Genomic DNA, 24,332 nt, shown 5'->3' with positions numbered 1-24,332 from the left:
ATCTGGTCTCTACAGACTACTTTAGATTCTTAAACTGTTAAGCATGCCTTACACTGCAACACATACTGATGATATTTTATCAATGTTTCCATATGCCGTGGAGGAGCTTTAGGGGGTTATAAGAGATGGTAGTGGCACTATATATGGAACATGGATGGTAGGGGCCTTGTAAAAGACTGTCCATTAGAGCCTCTGTATAGCACCATTTCTAATACTGTGTATAGAGCAGACTGCTGAGGTTTATGGCTGGGGGTGGATCCCTGTTGATAGAAAAGACTACAGAAGTGGACAAGTGAAAAGTTGCTTCTGCTCTTAGAACATCTCCGAAGTGTTCTGGGCAAATGTTATTTATCGATTTTAATCTGCTCCAACCTTGAGCTTTAGTAGAGAAAAAAAAGACTGCAAGAAACCTTATTTCCAAAGAAATTGCCAAGGATTGGCAGAGATTACAAGAACACAAAGTACACTTCTGCCATCCGGTCTGTTATTATCCTCCCCCGCGCAATGTGAGTATTAAAGACATCACTCAAAAGCAGAAGTTTGGCTTGGTTGCCATTACTTTATATCCCTTCCTCCATTATAACTTATGGGAATATTCAGGGAGGTGACCAGGTTACTTGCTAACTGAAGTGGAACTTTGCAGAGGGTTTCCATTGATCAGACATGGGTGGGGGCTGGTAAATGGGAACTAGCTGTCATGAAGAGATGTCTGTAAACCCATAGTCCCATCTTCTTGGAAGTTAATGGGATATATACTCTCAAAATACATCTATGTAAACCTATAGGCCTACAATATAGCTTATAAATATGGTGTAGCTATAAGGGGGGCATTCCTTGGGAAGGATCCTGTAAGGTGGGCATTCCTTGGGGAGGATCCTGTAAGGGGGGCATTCCTTGGGGAGGATCCTGTAAGGGGGGATCCTATAGCCTTTTTGCCATATAGGAGGTAGATCTTGAAGCATAAAATAAAAGGGCATCATACTCCACCTTACGTGGCAGGATAACACCAACTAGGAAAGTCCAGATAATTTATCATGACCCTTTGCTAACTTGCAACCTCCATTGTAGGATCTATGAAAGGGTCATTCACAGGTTTTCAATACCCAATAGCAATAGGAGATCACACCTAGGTTGACTAGACCACAATGGTATGTATGCCATTGTATACCTCCCAGGACCAGGAACTTCTAGAATATGTGACTATAGAGGGTAGTGAATACAGTGCGCTATTTTCACAGTATATAAAGAACAATAGCCTTCTAGCAGGTGTCAATATACACCTAAAAGAAACCACTTTCATGCTGCCCGAACCGGTGACTACTTTCTGCCTTACTTGCTCTGATTGCTAGATCTCTCCCTATAGTCATATTAAGGACTGTATTACATGGCCTGATCGCTTTAGTAAACGAGTGCTGATCTGCTAGATAGTAGCTCAGCCAATCACTGACCACGGTGGTCCCAGTTATTGGCTGAACGGCCTGTTCCTTCAGTGAGTGGCTCTGAAGTTGTACCAGCGGCTACGGGGATCGTGGAGAGGTGATACAGTTTTTTTTTTTTTTTCTTTACAGATTCATCAGCCGTGCATCACTATTACATGTAGCGATGCACGGTTATTGGCTGATGATTTTAGGTGTGGACCAAAAGACAGGATCAGCCAATGATCGTTGTCTTTATTACATGGAGCGATAATCTGCCGAATCGGCCTAATTTGGCAGATTATTGCTCCATGTAATAGGGCCATAGGAGGGATCTACCGGTCAAGGCCAAAAAAAAGCAATTGAAGTCCTCTTAGATGACTCGCGGTTAGTGTTGAACGGAGTTGCCGAACTGTTTGGGTTCGGCAATGTTACCTAAACGCTTGGCATTTGACTCACACTGCCTAGAGAAGTTAGATGCCATAGGCTGTATCCATGTTTTCCTGGCAGCCCTAGGGCTGTATCCATGTTTTCCTGGCAGCCCTAGGGCTGTATCCATGTTTTCCTGGCAGCCCTAGGGTGGCCTCCAGTTTCTCCAGCCATCAGGAGTCAAATGTAGAGGTTTGGAGAAAGTCCAGTTCAGTAAGTCCACTCAATACTACTCAAGGTTTAGGCAGCATGACAGCGATGACTGGTTCCCCTTTAAGAGGACTGTAGCTTCTAATCCTGCACGTTTTCATATGATTTACTATATAGCATGCAGGATTGGTAACTGTGGTCAACAGTAATGGTCTCCCCCAGTGTGGAGCAGCAACAAGTACATCATCATCCCTTTAATTTCTCCCAGTGTCGCCTCCTTTGCCTCTTTTAGCCGTCCTGCCTCCCTAAATTCCCCTTTCTTGTATTTTTCATGTCATTTTTACTGCCCATCCCTCACCGTTCTCCCATTCACTTATCTTTTTGCTCCTATTACAATCTCTTTCCCTTTCTTCTCCACATCTATTTTTTGCTCTTGGTTTACGCTCTGTTGCTCCCGGATTTCATCCTTGTTACAGTCAGCGCAGCGACGAGGGGTAGATAGAAAGGAGAAATTATTAAATGCCAGTGAGAGTTAACCCCGCTCGGAAGCAGTCAGTTTGATGAGCGTTTAATACAAGCGTGCTTCCTGCATAACACTAGTGATTATTAAAGAATTATGCATCTGTTTGTGTACGGCCATCTGTATGCACACGGAAAAACAAAGCCGCCTTATATGAAGCCGATGCTACAATGCTGCACGCCTGCAATGCATGGTTCACACTCCCAAGTTATTTAAAGGGAATTTACACACAAGTCTCCAGTACATCTGTATCATTTGAGAAAAGCTGGAACTGGTATAGTCGCCCCTTTATTATGGGAGGCAGCGAAGGTCCCCAATGACCATATATTCATGGGGTACTTAATTGAATACTTGATGGTAGAGATGTAGTTTGACGCTCTTACAAAATCTAGGAGACCTCTTGCTCTTTGTTCTACTTGGTGGCTGATGTACCCTAACCCTGTGGCTATCGTGTGCATTAAGCTGGCCATATATTTTTAGATAGTCCCAGCCAAGTGAATGTGTATTCTGAGCTGAGCTGGTTAAGCCACCACTTCTTGTTGTTAAGTCCCAACAAACAGGATTGGGCATATTGGGTTTCACCATTTTAGATGGTTGACCACACCTGGTTCTGTCTACTATTATATAGTTGGCTATAAGCCATTGCCAGAGGTCTCTGGTATTGACCTTCTCGCCTATGGCAAATTGAAGATTTGTCTGGGCCAAGTGGGCACGAATATGGGGACATCTAATATGTATCTAGTATGACTGTCTTTAGTATATGATGTATCTAGCATGTTACGAAGAAGTAGCTCATGTTATGTCTGCAGTAGGGATGAGCACCATACGCTATATCCATAGGGCTGCGTCCAACTTCTTCAGCCACCAGAATTCACATGCTGAGGGATTGATCCGACTCAACCATCCTCAAGTCACGCTCATCTTTAGTGTACCCCATATAGCTACACCTCAGCTGTGGGATCCTTGGAAAAGGAGGACTTGGTACTAGTTGGTCAGCCCCCCCCCCCTTACTATTGGGGTCAAGGTCCTGTGCACGACTTCTGTCCACGATGGTGTTTTAAAGAGAGTCTGCATTTGTTTGGGCAAGGCTGGCACACGTTTCACATGGGTGGGCTGCCTGAGACTTGGCCCCCTTTATCTCCTACGAACAATGTTTTCCCCTCAATTTGTGATTATTTAAACTCCAGCTAAATGAACAGACTAAAGCCGTCCCTCAGAAGGTGCCAGATAATCCATTTCCGGCTGGACACGCGCAGAATACAAATTCACCTTGTTGATTTGTTGTGATGAATGGGGCCTGTCTGCAGCTGCAATGGAAAGCCCAACGCGACCGTACAACCTGCACGTATCACATGTTCTTTTTAAAGAATTATAGCCGTAGAATTCTCTTACACTGTGACCTTGTATACAATGGGAAGAATCAGCTAATGCAGAATTTTAGTGGCCATTTCTGGACCCAAATCCACCATTACGTATTACAGCCATGTCCTTATTACGGACTTGGTACCTGAAAGGGCTCAGCAACCATATGACACAATACACTGCATGTATTTGGGAACGTCCTATAGTTGAGGTTTTATAAGATTCTTCTGTTATCAAAACATGCCCTTTAAGGGGGCTACTAAAGAATTGGGGTTGTCTTGACGACCTTGCCGGGCTGGTAGGATGAAGCATTTGCGGACGGAGAGCTGGCACAGGTTGGAGACCAGTGAGTTATGTAATAATATCAGTAGCAAGAAATTCATTATAAATTTATCAGGCAAGCAGCAAAGTGTGGATAAGACCAGATTAAAGGGACGTGTACCAAACCAGTCATGTGACTAATGATGGCCGTCGAAACGCAAAGCATTCCAGTTGGCACAGTTTCGACATGACAGAATATCTCAATGTTTCTTACTCATTGCGTTCATCGAGTCATGCAATCTAGTGGCACTATGTAACCCTCAGCAATGCACGTTATGTCCTGTGATCTATACACCAGGTTCTAAAAACTTCCCCCGTGTGTGTGAGTGTTACATTTCCTCCAGGAAACGACATCGACATCACTGAACTGAAAAACACAATGCCTGCTTCTATTTCTGTATGTATTTATTTCTAAAAACAATGGGCTTTAATATTTTCCTGACGTTGTTCAAGCTTGGAATTGTCAGCGTTGTGTCTCTTGGGTGTCCTATTTCTTATGGTTTTACATGGGAATCCAGTCTACTGACCAATCAGAAACCATTGGGTATAGATGCGACCGATCAAGGCTTGGCAAGAGCAACAATGTGGACTTCATTTGGTGGAAAGGCCTTTTGTAGATAGAGCAAAGTGTTGCATAGTGAGATTATCTATACTCTGTTACTAAAACCTGGAATCTGATAGCACTGATTGAATGGATTATTAAGGGTTTTATAGTATTGATTACACTTGGTGCACGCCCATTGATTCTGTTGAATCCTTAGAGTAAAAGGGGAAGGCATTGCCTGCTGTTTGGAATACTGTTAGTAATTCCGTTTGGTAGAATTGGTACAATATTAGAGTTTTTAGGTCTGGTATACCGCCGTCAGGGCTATTGGATGTTGTGTAAGGTGAAACTGTTCGATTTCCTAACTCAGGAATTTAAAATCTAAATTCTTTATCTTATTCCCAGCACAACTTGTCTGACCGGCCTAATACATAGGATGAGCCTCACTTGGGGCAAGTTCTGTCTGTATTTTTGTACTTCTGCCAGTTCCTTAGATCAGGTGTGGAGCAGTTTGTGCTGAGCTGTTGTTGGCAAAGTAAACGCAGGACACCCAGTGTGTATTGTGCTCGTGTCCTATTGAAGTAGAAGTTGGCTTGTGAATGTCTCTTTAAACCAGGTATTGGGGACATTTTGGCCCTCCATCTGTCGGAAACTACAATTCCCATCATGCCTGGGCAGTCAAAGCTTTAGCTGGGAATTGTAGTTTCGCAACAGATGGAGGGCCAAAGGTTCCCCATCTCTGCTTTAAGCCAATGTGGTTAACGGGTGGGAGTTAAAGTTTACAGGCACCCTTTACACAACTTTATCTCATTCTAGACAAACTTTTCTCTGTCTAGGAAACAGAACCGTGGTATAGACCATAGTGTAACAGGACATAAACAAACAGGACATATGAGGCCTAAAGCCAATGGTGTTCTGCTGTAAGAGAAAAACAGGACATATGAGGCCTAAAGCTACAGTGTTCTGCTGTAAGGGCTATCATGGGCGGATTTTAATGAGGGAAACGAAGCTTCAGCCCAGGGCCTTGTGCTCCAGGGGGGCCCAGTGAGATTGCCCCCATTTTCACGCTGTGAAGTGGGACCGGCGCGGCACTGCAAAGAGTGTGAGTAACGTAGGCCGCAGATGTCAGTCAGTGCTTGGGGTTGGTGTAGGGCTAGCAGGGGGGCCCACAATTTTTGGACAGCTCAGGCCCATCATACCCTTAATCCGCCATTAATTGTCACTTCAGCCGTATCCAGCCTCTTTTTACCTTGGTGTTCTCCATTGATGATGTACAAGGCGGAGAATGAAGTCTTGAAGTGACAGGTACAAACCAGACAATGTCTTGTTGCTCGGTGACCACCATCCTTTTATAGTGCTATAATCTACAGCTTCTAGGTGTATAAAAGGATTAGACTGTTTGGCTTTCACCATGGGCAATAATCTTTTGGTCTCAGTTGTGCAGTCGTAACTCATCCTTGAGGTGGCTTTTTGAACGTGCCGGTCTTTCTGGTCCAACAATGACCTTCAGCAGTCGAATCTAGACTATTGCTTCTCCGCACAATGGTCCCTTTCATGTGACTCTTTGGATTTCATTCGTAAGCCTTGTGCCCCCCCCAGGACAGACAGTCCTGAATATTACACTGATGACATATAAGTAAGGAGCGGACCATGGAGACTCTACAGCTCTGTACAATGTTACGAGAACATTGCCGTGCGTTGTTTATAATACCTTCTAGGTGGTTTTCTTGCATGGAGCCATGGTTGGTGGTCCAGAGCTTTAAATCTGAGGCTTTATGTGACGGCTAAGTATACAGTTTTCTTTTGTCTTCTCCAAGGGCTTAGTACAGTATTTCTTTTGTTACTTTTGGGGGAGGGCCAGACTTGTGTTCCTATTGATAGGTGCACCTAGGCTCGGAGAAGCCTGCCCTTTCTTCTTTGTATTTGCTTTTATTCCAGTCTGCAGTTTCAGTGGTTACACATAATTGTTGGGTAGTAACTGCTGGGATCTCGGCTGTGTCAGAGACAGGTCATAGCACTTTATATAGCTACCGAAGTAGTTACCGGCAGTGACTTTTTTTTATGAGGATTTTTGTGTTGGGGTGTTTATTTTAGAATGAGTTGCTGGGTTTATGACTCTGGGAATTATTCAGATTTTTATGTAATTTGCTCAAGTATTTAATGTAACATTAGTGAGGGCGTTAGTTCATTAAGGCAGTGACTAATAACTTATATAAGCTATCATTAGCCATATTTCCAATACAGAAGTCAGGTAATGGTATCCTAGAGGCTCTATAGCGACAGGCCTGTAGTTTTGCAACAGCTGGGGAGCTACAAGTTGGAGAAAATTACAGCGAAAGGTTCGGCCTTTCACTCTCCATGGCCACAGCAATGTTTGCAAACAGGGAAGGGGAAATTAACTAATGGCTTGTGCATCTATTCTTTTTGTTGTAATGGTTTACACATAGGCAGTATTTTCTTCTAGGCATAGGCAATTGTCCAAATGGGTTTCTTGTCTTCTTCTAGATCAACACAGTAGGATTTTAGGTTTGATTTGACTATGTAATAAGGTTCCCAGTTTGGCTATGGTATCCCTACCCCCCACATTACCTGTCAGTGGAAAGTCGGGAGGCCCCCTTATACATTAGATGGCCAGTCCTGCTGAAACGGATGTTTGACTGACTTTTGCCTTATGTATATAAGAAGGGGGTCCTAAGACATCTCTGTAGCTAACTAGTACTCTACTCTGTTCTGCTAAGGAGCACGAGTCCCAAAGCAGTTGATGAATGTGATTGGAGGAGACTGGTTTGGCTATTATGAAACTTTGTTTCTAATTGGAGGAAAGCTAATCTGCATAATTTCCCCTCAGAGCATTGCCTGAAAGTAAAGATTCTGTCAGACAGGCCGATGTGGGGCCGTCTACGGAAGCAAATAAGCACCGATCAGCGCGATGATGCCTTAACAAGGCACAATCAATCAGATTTCTGGGCCACACAATCAATACCTTTTATCATTCGTGTGGCCATTTAAATATATGTTTGTCAGCCACACATCCCCTGTTCACACTGATGTGAATCCAATAGCAATATATATTAGCATGGCACAAAAGGTGCGAAAATCTGACATTTTTCTGCTCCTCGGCTGATCGATGACACTTTTACATAGGCTGATTATTGCTTCTAGCCAATTATTGTTCAGTGTATAAAAAAAAAAAAAAAAAAAAAAAAAAAAACAGTGGGAGATTTATCAAACATGGTGTAAAGTGAAACTGGCTCAGTTGCCCCTAGCAACCAATCAGATTCCACCTTTCATTCCTGACAGACTCTTTGGAAAATGAAAGGTGGAATCTGATTGGTTGCTAGGGGCAACTGGGCCAGTTTCACTTTAAACCATGTTTGATAAATCTCCCCCTTAGTCTCTATATGTCAACTTTGTCTCTTTAATCAGTTAGTACCATAACATTTTACATCCCGTACAGCTAAAACACAGAAACACCACCTTTAAGTTTTGACTACTCAACCCCAGCCACTAAATACAGTAATAAGTAGCCCATTTGGGTCCCACAGGTTTGGCTAATAAATGTGAGATCACGCTAGTGCCAACTGCAGTGATAAGCGGCTCCATCCGCCGCCTATCTCTGGTGACGTCAATGCTGTGTCCGGCAGCTTCCTTATGTTTACTACACTGTAGAAAGATACAGGACAATAAAAAGTATAAAAACATAAGAATAAAGAACAACTTTCTTTCTTCCTTGGTGCTGCCCAACATCGTGGCAAAGCATCCCGGGGATTAGTAATTTATTATAAGCTTTGGACATTTTCTATGCTCCATTTAATTTCGTGTTCCTCTCTGAATTTGACAGTAAAAAGCAGCGGCTAATGTCAGACGCTCGGTATAAAGGGATCCTTGTGTTCTGTGAATGGCAGAGCCGGCCTGGGCTTTCTTTTGTGCGGCAGGTAGACATGTAGGCCACAGCTACTAGTTTTTTCTTCTTCTATAAATAGCTTTTCAGTACTGTAGTGCTGTGTGTTTCCATGGCCGTTCTGTCATCTAGAGGTCGATCTCTCTGCGAGAGAAAAGAATGAGCGCGTTAATATTCTACAGGTGTCGGCCTGGCAGAGGCGAGCGGCGTGTGAGAAGTAATGTGCGTGTAATTGTGGCTGTGTATTGTGTGGACGCTTGCTCTTCAGTAGCCATTAGGACCCATGTATTGTGGGGACACTCGCTCCTCTGTAGCCTTTATAGGCCCTGTGTATTCTAGAGACGCTTGTTCCTCAGTAGCCATAATAATCCTAGTGTATTGTGGGGACGCTCGCTCTTCGGTAGCCATTGGGATGCTTGCTCCTCTAGAGTTGGTATAACCCCAGTATATTGTGTGGATGCTCTTCTCTAAAGGCATTATAACCCCAGTGCAAGATGCTCACTCTACTGTAGCCATCAGAGGCCCTGCATTTTTTTAGCGACGCTCACTCTTCTGTAGCCGTTAGCCCCCCCCAGTGTATTGTGGGTAGGCTCGGTCTTCTGTAGCTATTAGCCCCCCGTGTATTGTGGGGATGCGCTCTTTTCTGTAGCTATTAGCCCCCTGTGTATTGTGGGGATGCTCTCTTTTTCTGTAGCTATTAGTACCTCAGAGTATGGTGGGGGACGCTCGCTCTACATTAGCTTCTCAATGTATTGTGGAGACGCTGGCTCCTCTGTTATGAGCCCAGACTGTTGTGGGACACTCTCATCTCTCTATCCACTATGAGCCCTGTGTATTTGTTTTACTCATCAAGTTAAAAATGTCTTTGCCAGGCGTGTGGTTGGTTTGGCCCTTCATTGGAGGGACCTGTTGAGTGAGATGAACAGGTCAGAGAAGGTCTGGCTGGGATCAAGACAGTTTATCTGATATGTTATCAATTCCCTTTAACACAATAGTTGGAGGTCTCCAACCTCGGTGTAGAGTCTACCCCACAAGTTGACAAACTGCAGTCCCACCCCCATCATCTCAATTACTGGCTTTGGGGGAAGGGGTGTAAAAGTTTGCCAACCTCATTAGATACCATATTGAGACATTTGAAAGCCACTGATGCTTGCGATCAGGGACCTACAAAGGAAAACATCAATGATACCTACCCAACATGGTAGGCTGGAGGGCTTATTTCACATTTTTTATTAGGGCCCAAGAGTTTGAAGTTATGTCTCTACCAAAAAGCAATTGGGCCAATCTGCATAGAAAATGGCTACTGGTGCCTGTTTAGGCTCTTGTATAGGCTTTAGATTACTTTTCTGTCATTGGTGGGAGGTGATCCTATGTGAAGGAAATCCTAAACTCCTAGTTGGGTATATTCTTTCTATTCATAGCGTAAATCAAAATAAGTTTTACAAAGGCTATAGTCACAAGATGTAGCATTCGATGGTGTGGAACAAAGTGTCCAATGTAGACAATAAAGTGTTTATAACCTTACCGAGATGCAGTAAACCAGTTTCTCTTTTTGTCCAATATATCCCTAGTAGTGATATCACTCGGACTACTCTGATGTTGCTGGAACAAAGGGACAATCCACCATTGTTTGGGACCTACTTAGATGATACCATCAGAGGACATTGTAGGATGTTGAGTCGAATGACTGCAGGGCGAGGACTATGGTGTACAATGTTGGGATAACTATCATCTTTTAAGGTTCTACATCTAGGTCACTTTCTTCTGCACACCAGCGATACATAGGACAAAGCCAAGGCAGACCATGGAAGTGACTTGTGCCGAAGTAACTTGTGGCAAAGTAACTTAGTTTCTTGGAAATGTCTTAAGCTTTCTGTTGATCTTTGTGTTAAACGCTCCCGTATATTTCATGCATTAAAGTAAAACATTTTTATAAGTTGACTTTGTTATATTTGATTACTTTGTATTTTATGTTCCATGACTTTTTCTAGGAATGTAGTAGCAGCGTGCCTGGCTAGATATGTGCGGAATGAGGCTCTGGTTGGTATACTATGCTCGGTAACTAAGCTGAAGGAATGTATGGTTCCCATAGACTGTTGGTTTCTGTGTGGGTATTACCATCATTCCAAGTTTCACCTACACAGTGATTTGCGGCTTGTTTATATAGTAACTTTATCTCATGTCATATAAGGATTTCAAAGCCCTTGACAGAAACCAGATGTTAGGTGTAGAAGCTGGCTTGGCAGACTTGAGGGTTAGAGGTTTCTAGCCTGGTTCCAGACCACACTCTTTTGGTGTGTTTTTTGTGTGCATTTTTTTTTTCTTTTTGATCAGTTTATTAAGAAATATAATGTGTTGACATCATATATGTTTTTTTTTTTTATTGCACTGTTTATGCCTAAGGTTTTTATACTACAAGTAGCCAAGAAGATGGTATGGTGGTATAGTGGACCATATAGTAGAGGGGATAGTGATGAACCCAAAAATATTGTAACCATAAAGGGTCTGGAGTGGCTTGGCCACTTTGGGCCTTAACAATAAATAGACCTTGTGTTAGGAACAAATTGCTTGTTCTATATATTAAGAATTACACACAATTGTTTAACTGTTTGGTCCCCTTGATGTCTCTTAATGCGGTAATTTTCATGGCACCTGGCCAGACCTTCATGAGTGGTCTGACCATGACACCTTGCTCGTCAATACTGTTTGATTCTTTATGGCCAATGTTAGGTAGTTACGTGTGTAAGCTTTACACCCCAAAGTGATGTCAGAGGCCTCATCTGTGGAGTGTATCCATTGTCCAAAAGTTTCCAGATTTATCTGAGGCTCTCGGCCTCAGATTTCCCGGATTTCTCGTTTGGTCGTTAATCGTTAACTGCATTTCAACCGAACGATTATTGTTTAGATTTGAACGATTCAACGATAATCTGAACGATAATCGTCCGGTGGAATAGGGCCCTAAGAGTTGGCCTGGATGTTGTATCTGTGATGTAGTTCACTTGACTCACTATGAAACTCTAGCCTAGATGTAGTTAAATCTCTAGCTGAGCTTAATCAATGATGCACAAAGCTGAAGAGTTCATCTAGATAATGTTGAGATTTCAAAATCAATGATGGATTCTGTATTTTTCTAATCCTCCTTCATTATTGGACTCCAAAAATAAAGGAATTATAGTTATTTTTATTCCTATTTGTTGTGCTCCTTTTTTTTTTTTTTTTTTTTTTTTTTTTTCTTCTGGTTATCCTGTGGGTTAGGTTAAACAGTTTTCCAAGATAAGAAAAAGATCATGGCATAGCAAAAACAGCACCACTCTTACCCTCAGTCTCTGTGTGGTATTGCAGCTCAGTTTCATGGAAGCAAATAGAGGTGTAATTCCAGAGACAACCTGTGGACAGGTGTGGCATTGTTTTTGGGTCACTCGTAGTTATATGGCGAAACAGAGGAAGCGGTTGCCCCCAAGCCCTGGAGCCCCTCAGCCTCTTAAACGCACCAGTATTACGGTATTAACGGCATGTGAAAAGTTTAGGCCCCAAACAGATTCTGTATTGGGATTTTGGGACTTCTACACCTCTACATACAATATCGAGATGTTCTTGGAAAGATCACATATTAGATTTGCATGCACGTTGTATCGTGTGTGTTTTTGGGTGTCCAACCCCCCCCCCCCCCCCCCCCTTTTTTTTTTTTTTTTTTTTTTATACAGATTGCTCAATATTGTACTTGCACATCAGACACATTAGATCTGCATGACAAGAATACAAACAATGTAAGCAGACTCCTCTTAAGATGAGGTGTACTATATGACAGGCATGCTGCAAATAGGTCGAGAGGGTTCATGCATGTTTATACAAGTTTTGATATGTGAGGCCTTGACATCTTGTACCATAGGGTAGTGCTACATTTTTTGTACTTTCCTTTCCATATTTATGCAGAGATGTGGCATTTTCCTATGTCTATCAGTGCTAAGAGTCCTGTTTTATGTGGGAGTGCCTCAGGAACCATGCCTTAATGTGGCAGAGCATATGTAAATTAGCGCAAAGTTATGCTTTCTGATTGGTGCCTCCTTTGGGCTATGCAGGGGTGGGCTTAACAAATGTACCGCCCTCAAGGATCCAAATGATGAATGCTGGTTCATGCTCATGACTGAATATGATAAATTCTGCTAAATAACACTACATCTAGCATTAACACCATCTGGCATTGATTACCACCGGCTGTGAAACGACATGAGGTGTTTACATAAACAATTTTATTTTTTTTTTTTAAATGAACTCTTGTGCAAAATAGAACCCCTTCTATCTGCAGTTTTTAGGCATAATTGCATTAGTAAATCTCTCCCTTGCTGTCTACTGTACAGTGAATGGTCTGTATGGACGTTCAACCCTCACACAAGATGATATGCTCATATACAGGGGAGGGGGGATGGGTTGTGCCGATGAACCATATTTGTTACCCCCCTCCTGCCTTCCCTGTTGCTGCCTATTCATTTGCAAACACCTGCCTGATGCGCCGATGGCTTCAGCTTCTCGGATCCCCAGTATTTACATGAACAATTACACTCATCAGGCTGCAGATGACACATTTTCTAACATGCTCATCAGTTTCCAACCATTGTGAACGAAGTAGAAATCTTATAGTGAATGATTTATAGAACACGTATGGCGCCATTATCATATGAATGACAAAAAAAAATACATCAAATGGCAGCCTAGATGGTGAGTGGAACACAGGTGGCTTTTATATTGCATGGAACGAGATGTATGAAGTCTTTTCCTAAATTACTTTTGCAATTATACAGGCTATTTGTGGTTCATGAGCCTTGGAATGCTGGGAGACATATGTAATAGTAGCGGTAAGCGTTGTCACCCACCATAGGTTGGATATGGTTGACAACCAACATGGCCGTTCTTACAGCTCCTTGGTGGTGACACACACACACAGCTTTTCCGGGATGGTAAATTGATTTATGTCGTGATTATAGTAGGGTTTAAAAGGGTTAAGGGCGGGGTTAAGGGTCACCTAAGGGCTGGTTCACACTACGGAATTCTCGCGGACAATGTCCGCGGAATTCCGTCAGCTGTCCGCCCGCACATCTGGGCGCCTTTCCGCCGGCCCCATAGACACCATTCTATGGGCCGGCGTATTCCGCTATACGCTGAAAGAAGTGTCATGTCACTACTTTTAGCGGATCGCGGAATACGCCAGCCCATAGAATGGTGTCTATGGAGCCGGCGGAAAAGCGCGTGCCCGTGCGGGCGGACAGCTGACGGAATTCCGCGAGAATTGTCCGCGAGAATTCCGTAGTGTGAACCCGCCCTAAGAGTGAAAAAATTAAATGCTAGCTGCTCTTACTAACCAAGTCCCCCTGAGTATTTTGAGCCGTCTCCTGTCTTTCTAGTTGCTGCCATTCCTGAGTTTTCTAAAAGCCGATCTATATCTGAGATGGCGCCGGCCAGAAAACTACATTTCCCATCATGCATCTCCCTGATGCAGATAATGTCTCCTTGGGGTCGGTTTACCATGTCAATACACAGCTAACCTGGCCACTAGAGAGATCACATGTCCTGTGACTACAAAGGTAGGGGGAAAAGGGAGCTGAGCGTGGTCAGAGTGGACCCAGAGTAGAGGGTTTTAGACATCCAGAGTTGATAAGAATGAGTAAAAAAACAGGGCAATGGTGCAAGATATGTATATTAGACATAGGGTGGTATTGAGGATTGGGGGATTGTTTAAAATATTGTGTTACCTGAATAACCCTTTTAATACTTTTATAACTGAGCAGATCTGACATTCAGGAATTTTGAGTGAGATATAGGGATGAGCGAACCGGCTGAGGTTCGGGTTTGTATGAACCTGAACTATCTGCTTCTGATTCCCGCTGTCTGCCCGCTCCATGGAGAGGGTGGATACAACCTTGAGGACCGCCTGGAAAACTGGGATACAGCCATAGCCAGAGGCTGTATCCCAGTTTTCTAGGCGGTCCTCAGGCTGTATCCACCCTCTCCCCGGAGCGGCCAGACAGCGGCAGTCAGAAGCCAAGAGTTCAGGTTCATACGAACCCCAACCTCAGCCGGTTCGCTCATCCCCAGTGATATATCAGTAGGGACTGTAATAATGTAGCCATGTTGGCCGTCGCCCAATTTTCCTGTAATAGCTGAATAGATGTTTTTACAAAAAAAGAAGAAAGTAGGAAACTACAACTTCCATTATCCCTGCTTTTCTGTGGACATGCTGGAACTTGTAGTTTCCTAACAGCTAAAAAGTGCCTATTTATAAACTAGTATTACACATGACTCAGATGACCCCTGTCAGAGTTATTGGCAGTAGATGAATTGCAGGCTCAGTATCTGATAAGGGGACCAGGCCTTTGGGAGAGTAGAAAGTCTTTGTCACATAAGCAATCATTGGCTGCATCAGTGCCTTGGAATGCGGGAGGACTCCTTAGATGATATGTCTGGTTAGTCATCTGGGTCTGTGGTCGGTGACTGATTGCTGCCGGAGCATTTAGGAGATTTGCACATTGATCTTACTTGATTGATGATTTAATATATATATGGGCGAGAGAAAGTGAATGCTGGAAAGGATACAGGAATGCAGATGTAATGCACGTATAAATTAGAGATGTAATCTATAGCTCATGATAAGGATCCAGATAGGTCATACTCCCAATCTACTATATTACATTGGCCCTAGTACCCTGACTATCAGATTTGCCGAGGTCCATAACAAAAGAATCTAAAAGAGCAAAACTACTAATACCAGCCTAGACGATCTATGGCTGCATTTAATTTGCTGATAAGGTATAATGCTGGCCAACTCCGTTATGAATGGTAAGTGAAGGCTGGGTTTACGCTGCTTTTTTGCAGTCTGTCCAATGTATCCGTTTTTAATTGGTTAGTTTTAACGGACAGAAAAACGTAGTCAGCATTAATTGTATCCATTAAAAAAAAAATGCATCCAATTCAATACGTTTAATTTTTTTTTTTTTTTTTATATAATGGAAGTCAATGGAAAAACAGAACCAAACGGATGACACACAATTGCATCAGTTTTTTTCCCCCATAAAATGTATACGTTAAACGGATTGCAAAAACGCAGTGTGAACCCAGGCATATCCTAGTCATATTTAATTAGTCATTCAGTAAACTTGATCAAAATTAATAATTTTTGTTTTGGACCAAATTTCACCCCAAAAATTATTTGTTAGAATTAGAACCTTGTGGTTTGTTTCAGCCGCTCATTGTATTGTACATTGTATTCTATTTGACATAAGTTCCTGTTAATGCTTTGTATCTGCAGTTGGGGCATCTGAATCCAAACAGCACCTGACAGTCAGATTGCCGAGTAAGGCCCAAAAAAGAATCTTGTGAAATTTGCTCATCTTGTTTTTTTTTTTGGATTTCAGATCTGCAGTCTTTTGACCCTTGTCTAAGGGTCCTTTTACATGGCCCGATATGGGGGCCATGCAAGGACACAGAAGCACTGATCAGCGAGATCGGCGCTTGTTTACAGTACCTTCAGAAGGCATGAGTAATCAAGAGGTCAGGCCGCACTAACAATCACTATATCTTTTGTGCTGCCATAGAAATATACTATTGGCTGCACATCCTCTGTTTTACACAGGCCGATGTATGGCCCATGGTGCGAAATTTTGCTGCACATAAGATGAATTGGGCCTTTTCCTGCTCTATGGCTGATCGCTGCCACTTATACATTGGCCAATTATCGGGCAAGGGAGCGTTTCTAGCAGGCTCCGGCCTGTGTAAAAGGGCCTGGGCTTCACACACTCAAGCAATCAGGGGTTAAGTGACAGACTGCGCAATGCCAGATTAATGAGAAAAACAGTATCTGGTCCCGAGTTTCCAGCCTTATAGGGAGGGCATGTGGCATACTTGTGAAATTATGTGCTTCGGAAGGAGACAAAACTGCTGGAAACATTGACGGCCTGTGTTGTAACCTGAACTGCGAGGCAAGGGCTGGATAATTTATGATCCAGCTGCCGCGAGGACGGTAACAGCTCAGTTGGGTTATACACGATGGGAGTTGCAGTCCTGAAGGTAACTAGAGAGTAGTCATGCTTTCCGCCAAGCTTCGGTTGCTTGTGCGATGAGAAGTAGCGTCCCCCTCCCCCCGGCCTTACTGCAGTAGGTTGCGCTCAAGTGCCAGGCTCAGTTAAATACTTGAATGCTATAAAACATGCAGATCTGTTCCCTGAGGTGGTACATTTACATGTCTCCTCGCCAGCTTCTGTAGCCGGGTAATTGCTGTATGTAGACGTGTGGATACATGCAGGATTATCTGTGTGTGTCCAGATGTGCTCCTCTAAGTCTCGGTATAAGGGAATTAAAATACAAATTGTCTTACAGAAAAAGTATGCCTTATGCCCACCCAGATGTAAGAAATCACATGGAAGCCTTCAGTTCAGACATTACAATCAAGGCCGAGGCTTGTACTCTGTAATTTAGACTCTTTAACAGATGAACAGTATGCACAATCTTGGATTAGATAAAAACGTCCTCTTATGTTGTTAAGCATCCCCAAACCCCCCCCCCCCCCCCCCCAAAAAAAAAAAAAAAAAAAGTTTGTAGTCAGCGAGCTGTCAAATTCTGGTTACCAAAAAACTGGGTGATCAGTAATATGGCAAGAATTACAGGTCCTACATGGGGTTGTCACATGTCCACATGTTGTGAAATGTTTTTTTAATGATTGGAACCTATTTGCATTCGGTCTAAAACGAGAGTTTAGACTCAGAGTGGCTCTTGCTTTGGTGGACCTGGCTCATCTGGGTAATATGTGGGTGGCAAATGTGTGGATTTTCCTGGTTATTGAAACCTTCCAGGCTTCATAATCATAAGAAGTCTTATAAAAACCTTTTTACTTAATATAAACCTTGCACTCACTAAGAGTTGGTTCAAACATTGACATCAATAACGGTTACTGGAAAAAAAACTGCTGATATTTTTGGGAAATCCCATAAACCTACTTTAGATTTTTCTTTAATTGATTCAATACAAAGGTATTGTTACCACTGAACCTTAACTATGTGTTGATGGTGGAAATTACCTAGATGTTTGTGCCAGAGATCTTGTTAGGTAAGATGCGTTAAAATAGTTAATTCGTCTTGCAAGAACTGTTCCTCCCCACAAAGTCCCCATACTTTTATTGTGCAAAAGGTGTGTGCATCACATATGTAGGTTGGTCCAGTTATCATTGGCTGGATGAGGTTGCCTAAGGCCCCATTTCTTTACAGCTGGTACAAAAACATGGCAGGTCCAACTAAAGCATGCCCGAGTCATTCCCAATTTGAATACCAGTGGCTGAAGAAGTTTGAGACCCTAGGGAGTCCTGGAAAACATGGAGGTAGCCTTAGGCCCGGATTCCCTAGGGCTGCATCCAGCTGTTTTAGCCACTGGTATTTAAATGCTTACGTTCGGACCGAAGCATGCTGCGCTTATCTCTAGAGTATGCTGTTGCCATCTCTCTTCTACAGAAGATGGCAAGCTTAAGGGTTTAAAGCTCTATTACACAGGCTGATTATGTGTCAAAACAATACTTGGGCCAATATCACCCAGTGTACTAGGACTAGTAATTGGTCAACGAATGAGCAAATAATTGTTTTGTAGCTGATCACTTAATTCTAACATATACAAAAATGATTGATCACACATCTCCCGTGAAATACGGGGATGTGTGGCCATCAGCTGATTTAAAGCAATGAGCCACAGGAACGATCTAGTCCGCTGCACAATTACTGAGCCATGTAATAGGCTAGGTAAGAGAGTGCTGATCAGGATCTGCGCTGATTTACTAAGCGGCTTGGGCCATGTTATATGACCTTTTAGAAAGATGACATATGGAGTGTTTGGGTCCTTACACTGTACATCTGTTTTAGGAGTTCTTGCGACACGGAGGGGACACTGTGGTCAACAATTGTTAGTTTTGGTTTTTTTTTCCCTAATAAATTACCTAGGACGATTTTTTTTTTTCAACCATCTCAAACTATCCCTATGACAAACAAACGTAAACGTTCACCCTATTACACAGGATGATCGTTACTTACAGTCGTTATTGGTCTTGTCCTTTCGTGGCTGATAGACCAGGGAGCGAACGAACGTGTTTCTTACACTGAACGTTGTTCGAACAATTTTTGAAGATCAACGATGACAATAGGTTCAGATTCTATCAAACGATCAACGATTTCTCTTTGGTCGTTTAATTGTTGCCTGCTATTACACAAAACCATTATGGAACGATCTAACGATTTTTCGAACGATAATCGTCCCGTAATATGGCTCATAGCGGCTCTGCTGGTTGCAGGGTGTCTTCTCCCTGTATAGGGTTTGATTTCTTTAAGATTTTAGCAGATAGTGTAAAGCTAGGTTCATGTTGGGCATTCTCAGAAGCAGTGTTACATGTTAAGGCTATGTTCCTACTAGAGATCCTAAACAACGACCGAAAATGTTCATTTGCCTTGTTTGCAATCTTTACTATGTCGTGGGAACATAGCCTAAATTTTGACCTAGGTACATTCAGAATTTGATAATGGGGTCGTGTGAAAACAGGCCCAATGAGGTCTAGTTGTGGAAAAACTCTGTTTACGACTGGCAAAGGAATCTTAGCGGTACATATAAAGGTCATAAAACTATATATATAATTACATAAACGATACCCCGCGATTATAGCCACATGAGTTCTCCCAACATGCTTTTCATTGTTTCCATGCCCCTTTTCCACCTTACTTATCACAATCTTCTCTCTTCAGTCTTACAGGCCAAGGAGGTTTCAGTAACAGACAAGGTGACCGGTTTCATTGGGAAAGAAGTTATTTTGCCATGCACGTTTACCAGCACTGATCCTAGCGTGCGCGTGACTCAGATTATGTGGATGCATGGTAGTACCAGTTTAGCAGTGTTTAGTCCTCATCTTGGCATCCATTTAAGCGACCCATCACGTTTCCAGCTCGTGGAGCCATCTCAATCCAGTGCAACACTCAAGATCTCACCAGTCCGCTACACGGATGAAGGGGAGTACGTGTGTGAGGTAACCACCTTTCCTGGTGGTAATGTCAAAGCCACTACCACTATGGTGGTCAAAGGTGAGTAATGTACATATAAACCTATTGCACGATTATGAACGATGTACTAGCCCAAATCTTGGTAGACTATCAATTGTGCATGAAAAGCTAACATTTAGAGCATTACATGTCACACCAGCTGGTCCGTAAGGACAATAATGACCTTTTCTTTGGAATGCACAAATATTTGTTTTTCCAGTTCATATGACTTACAATCCTATTCCTGATTTCAGCCATACCACAGAATTCTGCAGAAGCCAACTCTGGGGTTGTGGCGGGTGACCAAGAACAGGCAGTAGCTACATGTAAATCAGCCAATGGAAGGCCTCCGTCTCGAATAACATGGCACTCGTCTATTCCTGGAAATGTGAGCAACTCCATGATCAATAACACTGATGGCACATACACAGTAGTCAGCCAGTACTTGATAACGCCCACATGGTTGGCCGATGGGATGCCGATCACTTGCATAGTCAACGATGAGTCTTCAGATTATTCCATTCCATTAAAATTGTCAGTGCAATGTAAGTACCTTAAATTTTTGTTAAAAACCCGTTAAGTATCTGCTTTACCCCTTTTTGTTCACAGCAATGATGAATCTCAAACTTTAAAATCTTTAAACTTTTCCCCACTTTTTGTAGATAGCCCAGTGGTCACCATTGAGGGCTTTGACGATAACTGGCACTTGCATCGTAATGGCGTTTATTTGACATGCAATGGAAAAGGCAACCCCCCTCCCACGTCATACATTTGGAAGACGTAAGTATATGGGGAATACTGAAGAAAACCTTTTGTTATGAAGGGAAGATTTTCTATGATAGAAGAGCCGTAATGCTATGGGCTCTCTACAGTTGAAGGAGTTGGTGGTAAATTCTATCAGCCTATTAGAGGTTTTGGTCTTCCTGCTCCATCTTGAGTTATTGAACCCCAGTGATATGGTTTGTCAGTGTAGTGTTGGTTTTTGAAGGTTCCATACTCTGGGTTTGGTATTTGCCCAATCTAGAGGTATCTTAAAGGCTCTACCTAAATGTTCCTGCCAAAATAATACCCATTATCATTTTTTTGGGGCACAGAATAATAGTTAACATTGATGAGACCATGTATAAGGAAACTTTGTCACCCACCATTTTTGGCTAATTTTGTGCTCCATCTTGCTTTTATTTTTTCCCCCGAAAGTGTTGATGGATCTCCGCTCCCCGCCTCCGTCCGGGCGAAGGATAACATGTTGTATGTGGATGAAGTGGACGAGCGTGTAAACCGGTCGTTTGTATGCGAAGTCACCAATGCTCTTGGGAGCAGAGCGTCCCGGCAGGATGTCCTAGTGAGAGGTAAATACCATGATGCCAACTACCGCATGTGTGATAAGTATGCCGTGCCTGAGTGACTGAACCAAACCAAACGTTGTCCTGATAGACTGCCTTGATTCCATCCTTGCTCACACACATTATGAAGTCTAATATTTCTCTGATTCACTATAAAAGACAGTTCATACCTTCGATCATACTTCCTGACATCAAGTTCTATTGATGGTTCATCCACTGTTCACCAATCATCGGCTAACGTTATTCATTTTCCCTACTAATTTGGATGGAACTACACACTGCACATCTAAAATTGATTTTCTTCTCCTCCTTATAAATTGTCATGCCCCATATACCTGTCCAAGGTGCCATCTTGTCATAGTCCACCAGTTGAATAATGATTTTCTGCCTGTTCCTCTACAATTCTGCATGACCTAGCATGATCACCACCTCCCAAGTCATAATAAATTGGCTTGAAAGTTCTGACCTGCTTGACATTTTGCTTGAAGACCCTCAACTGGTCTTTAATAGAGATGAGCGAACCGGGTTCGAGTCGATCCGAACCCAAACGTTCGGCATTTGATTAGCTGGGGCTGCTGAACTTGGATAAAGCTCTAAGGTTGTCTGGAAAACATGGATACAGCCAATGACTATATCCATGTTTTCCACATAGCCTTAGGGCTTTATCCAAGTTCAGCAGCCACCGCTAATCAAATGCCGAAAGTTCGGGTTCGGATCGACTCGAGCATGCTCCAGGTTCGCTCATCTCTAGTCTTAAAGCAAAGTGTAATGGAGTGAACCCATAGAGCTTATCCTGTCTTTGAATTGAGACCCTCATAGTCTGTCTGTAGGAAGGTATTTGTTATATTAGAAAACATAATTGGGATTTTTTTATGTGTATGGTGTATTCGAAGAGTAGAGACAAGAACATATGAGTGAATTGGTTCACTTTAATATCACAGACTGTGAAAGGATAAGAGTCCAGTTTATTATGTCACCTCAACAGGAGAGGTTATGTGTTAGGAGACACATAATACCTTTCATAAATCTATCTGTGCTTCCATGGTGTGCTCTTATTCTCTGGTGCACAGTTCCAAAGAGGCATTTATGATCCTGGGAAAGCTTCTTTGACACTTTGCACTAGAAAATAAAAGCATTTTTTTTTTTACATTATGGAAGCACAGCTGGATATATGAAAGGTACTGTGTGTCTCCTAGACCTCACAGAACTAACTGTGCTCCAGCTGTATGAAAATCCTAGCAATTAAAACCACCTCGCCTTTCAGTATAGATGGGATTCGATTAGTTGCTGGACCCCACCTGCTACCCTGTTAGTTACATTCATGTGGGGTAGCTATGCCTGGCAATTCCCAAGTAACGCATGGCTCATATTGCAAGCTATGTACAGTGATATATGATTGTAGCTGGGTAAGGGGCGGACAATTTTTATATTTAGTTTAATGCTGCAACAGTCGGGTCATAAATATGAAATCTGTAAAAGATCATTCCAGGTCCCCATCATGAGAAGAGATTGGTGTTACCTGCCATTTAATTTTAATCAATGCAACCAATGGCTCAGACCTTCAATAGTATTGATTTCTGGTTTAATAACCTGCACTGGTGTAGTGACTTTTTTTTTTTTTTTTTTTTTTTTTTGTATATGATTAAGGAATGAAATGCTTCCTCATCAGTATTCTGTCACCGGCCCCGCTAAATCCTTTGATTAGAAAGCCACAGTGTTAGGTCGACCGCATCCGACTAATTATCATTAACAAAGACTGTGGATGCAAAAAGGACAAAATATTCGAGGACTGAAAATTTAATTAAAAAAACAAATTGAGCAACAATTATATAAAATGTTCAATTGAAAAGACTATCGAGGATTCCATCACAGAACAATGGTGCAAGTATATGTATACCAATGTACTGTACCATCCCCCTCCAACCCGTATGAGTTAAAGCTAAGAGGTAAAAGAGGACTTATCATGTTAGGATATGTGCACACTACGGAATCCCCACAGAAAACCCGTTGCAGATTCCGCAGCTTGCACCTGCTCGCGGATTCTGGCGGCCGCACGTATTTCCGTCCGTGCCATAGACTCCATTCTATGTACAGGCAGATTCCGCTGTCCGTCCAAAGAATGAACAGGTTCATTCTTTGGACGGACGGCGGAATCCGCCGGGATTCTGTAGTGTGTACATACCCTTATAGGGCAGGATGAGATAAAAAGTTGTAGGATAACTTGTAGTTGTGTTGAGTGGACTTGCCAAACTGTTTGGGTTCACCAATGTTATCCGAAGCCAAATGCTCAGCATCTGACAACTTCAGAAGTTAGATGCCACCCTAGGGCTGCCAAGATAATAATAATAATTAAAAAAAAAAGGATACAGCCTATGGCTGTATCAATTTTTTCCAGGACTCCCTAGGACTGCATCTAACTTCTCTAGCCACTGGAAGTCAAATGACTATTGACAGTTGGGTACATTTTTCTAGGCAGTCATGTGGGTTGTCTTTCCTTGTGTAGGACCGCCCACTTGGCCGAAAATGAGCAGAGGTTTACAGAAATAAATGATAAATTATTCTGAAACTCTTCCCACTAGTTCATATTAATACACTCTGCAACATGCCGCCTGCAGATTAGACTGCATCCTCAACGTGACCGCTTGCCGTGTGTATTCTTCCATAGTTAGCAAATTTGACAACCAGGTTTTTGGAAATGCAGAGTGTCCTCCCTTCTGAGCACTGTATTAATGGCTGTTGCCTAACATTCCCGCAATTATATTATAACCGAGACCAGGCGGAGTAGATTAGTGTAACAACTTGACAGCGGAGGACGACTCATGGACTTGTATGTTTTTAGGGGAAATTCCATTTCAGTGAGAGCGAGGTTACTGTACAGCAGATTAGTGCGAGATGACATGGTGACGACACTGAGAGTTTCCTACATCTGTGTATGCAACCCCTCTGACCCAAGCTGCTATCTAGCATATGCTGCTGCCTGGAAATTTGCCCCGTCTTATCATACATAGTTCTCGATTTCTTTGCACGCTCCAGTGATTGTAGATGCACTTGTCTATAGCAGGGATATGGAGATTATAGCTGCAGCTGTTATGGAAGGAGCAGAGGTGACACATCTACCTGCATATGACGGCTTTACAAACACCGGGGTGGTTTCTGACTACTGACTCCTTGTTGTGTATTCTATTGAAACACCGCAGGGTAGAGCTTGGAAATCCCTTAGTCTTTTTAGATTTTTTTTTTTTTTTTTTTTCTTTTTTAAATGACGTACTGTCTTTTTAAAGGCTTAGAGATTG

The 24,332-nt window shown here is 42.7% G+C and overlaps 1 protein-coding gene across 2 annotated transcripts in view; it reads left to right on the top strand.

Annotated features, from left to right (window-relative positions):
- The window catches only part of NECTIN2 (nectin cell adhesion molecule 2), a 66,184-nt gene that overhangs the window by 5,680 nt on the left and 36,172 nt on the right, over positions 1–24,332 (top strand). For both annotated transcript variants that reach the window (XM_069947531.1, XM_069947530.1), the window contains exons 2-5: positions 19,406–19,738; positions 19,951–20,241; positions 20,359–20,476; positions 20,894–21,045. In XM_069947531.1, coding sequence (XP_069803632.1) covers positions 19,406–19,738; positions 19,951–20,241; positions 20,359–20,476; positions 20,894–21,045 — 894 coding nt within the window. The remainder of the gene's footprint in view (positions 1–19,405; positions 19,739–19,950; positions 20,242–20,358; positions 20,477–20,893; positions 21,046–24,332) is intronic.

Source organism: Dendropsophus ebraccatus, chromosome 12 (genome assembly GCF_027789765.1).
Source record: "Dendropsophus ebraccatus isolate aDenEbr1 chromosome 12, aDenEbr1.pat, whole genome shotgun sequence".
Taxonomy (NCBI): Eukaryota; Metazoa; Chordata; class Amphibia; order Anura; family Hylidae; genus Dendropsophus; species Dendropsophus ebraccatus.
Note: the sequence above shows the minus strand (reverse complement) of the source record. Positions and strands in the feature narration are given on the sequence as shown.